The sequence below is a fragment of the Echinops telfairi genome, unplaced genomic scaffold (genome assembly GCF_000313985.2).
Source record: "Echinops telfairi isolate 266 unplaced genomic scaffold, ASM31398v2 ScPeMD7_23;HRSCAF=83, whole genome shotgun sequence".
In the NCBI taxonomy this organism is placed as follows: domain Eukaryota; kingdom Metazoa; phylum Chordata; class Mammalia; order Afrosoricida; family Tenrecidae; genus Echinops; species Echinops telfairi.
In genome coordinates this window covers 43,159,633-43,161,474 of record NW_022103920.1, presented here as the reverse complement: position 1 = coordinate 43,161,474, position 1,842 = coordinate 43,159,633, and the positions used below count along the sequence as shown (strand labels likewise).

At 44.3% G+C, this 1,842-nt stretch overlaps 1 protein-coding gene across 1 annotated transcript in view; it reads right to left on the bottom strand.

The window, feature by feature from the left end:
• Positions 1 to 1,842, bottom strand: part of CCDC146 (coiled-coil domain containing 146) — a 136,869-nt gene that overhangs the window by 13,763 nt on the left and 121,264 nt on the right. Inside the window, exons 12-13 of the mRNA XM_004702616.2 lie at positions 1,058 to 1,146; positions 770 to 934 (exon numbers count right to left, since the gene is read on the bottom strand). Of these exons, the coding sequence (XP_004702673.1) occupies positions 770 to 934; positions 1,058 to 1,146 (254 nt within the window). The remainder of the gene's footprint in view (positions 1 to 769; positions 935 to 1,057; positions 1,147 to 1,842) is intronic.

Here is a 1,842-nt window from a genome sequence, read left to right as displayed (position 1 = left end):
TGATGTACAAATACGCTTTACACAATTGATGTGTGTATGGATTGGGATAACAGTTGTATGAGCCCCTAATAAAATGTTTAAAAAAAAAAAAAGATGGGGGTGGGGGCGGGGGACAAGGGGTGAGGTGCTGCTTTTCCTCTCTTTAAAAAGCAGTGAAGATTTCTAAAATGCAAATCATCAAAGCACTTCTTGCATTAGTGTGTTCCTTGAAGTTACTTGTCAGGAATTTCTGTAATCTTTCCAGGTCTCAGATCCTTCATCCATCTGGGGTAGGACAACTCTCCTTTGTGCGACAGCCTCAGCTGCCTCCCTTTGTCAAAGTGAGTGCTTAGGGTCATTTGTAGACTGCTTTGTCATCCTGGGGGGGCGGGGGCGGGGGGGGGGGGCAGTGCTCGAGAGCTGATAGAGGGGGCCCAAGGCAGCAGAGCTAAGACTTGTACCTAGAAAGCTGCCTCTCTTGGCCACTCTTATAACGCCTCCCACAGACACATTAATTTGTCTGACTACTGTGGATGTTGGTCAATAAAAAAGTCAATTGTCTTTGAACTTCAAATGCAAAGGATCAACCGGGTGTGTTCTCATGGTCCTAGCTAAGCATGCTGCATATTCACTTAAGAAACACAGCTCCCAAATAGTAGACGCAAAAAGTATTGTGTTCAGATGCCTAGATTACCACCGGTAAAGCAAGGTGATTGAATGATGTCTGCAGGTTTCTAAGAGACAGCTACTTAAAAACACACACACAAACCAAACTCTAGGCCATACTCACCTTTCTTGAGTAACGGCACTATTCCTTAAAATTTCCAGTTCATTTAATGACATTTTATGCCTCTCTTTGATTTCATTTACTTTCTGGTGAGCTTTGTGAAGCAAGTTAACAAACTTGTTTCTTTCATTTCGAATACTGTCATAGAGTTTAGCAAACTCTCTGAGTCTGTGAAAATACAAAGTGTTTTTGGAAAACTCATGACACAGAAATCTCAGGGCTTCCGCACCATCCGCCCCAGGGCTTTCTTTCCTTCCGCCTGCACATGTAAATCATTGAGTGATCCTTTACCTTCGATGAATTTCACGTTTTTTCTTCCTGTGAATCCTGATTTCAAGATCCTTTGCTTTGATTTCTTTAATAATGTTGGCATATTTTTGCTGAAATAGAAAAATTATGTGTGAAAAGAGAAAAACAAAACCTAAGAGTACCCCCAGCCTCCCCACTTCCTTATCGGCTCATTAAGGAACATCGGTCAGGCAAAGGGTCAGGGAGAGAACTGACCATTGCTTGGCCAGCTGAATTGCGTCACAGTGAGTCGGTCAAAGATGCTCTTTAAGAGGAGAAAAAGAAGAGCCCGCCCAGGTGGGGTCTGAGGGAAAGTTTGGGAGACTTGTGGGAGAGAGGAAGGACAACTTCGGGCAGCTCGGCTGTTCTGGGTGAGTATGGAGTTTGTGTAAAATAGATGCGGGACAAGGATGTGGAACAAGTTTTGATAAATGCTCTGAGTTGAAACCTCTGTGGTATCTGTTGAGAGTTCTGAATGATGAGTTTAAAGTGCTTTCCCTTATTTTGTGTATTGGCTGTATTTCCTGCCATGCTGAGTCCAGCCATAAGGAGGTGTCACGTGGATATTTTAGATGCCAGTTATTATACTGCTGAAGTCCTGGAAATATACCCACTGCTAAATGCAATAAGGAACCCTTGTGGCATGGTAGGTTACGGAGTGGGCTGGCACAAGTTCAGCCCTTTGAAACCACCAGCCCTCCCCCCCCCACCCCCACAACCCTCATGGCGCCCTGATTGTAGATTGCTAATTATTTTCAAATCTCACTCTGACCACCGTCTCCCTTCCC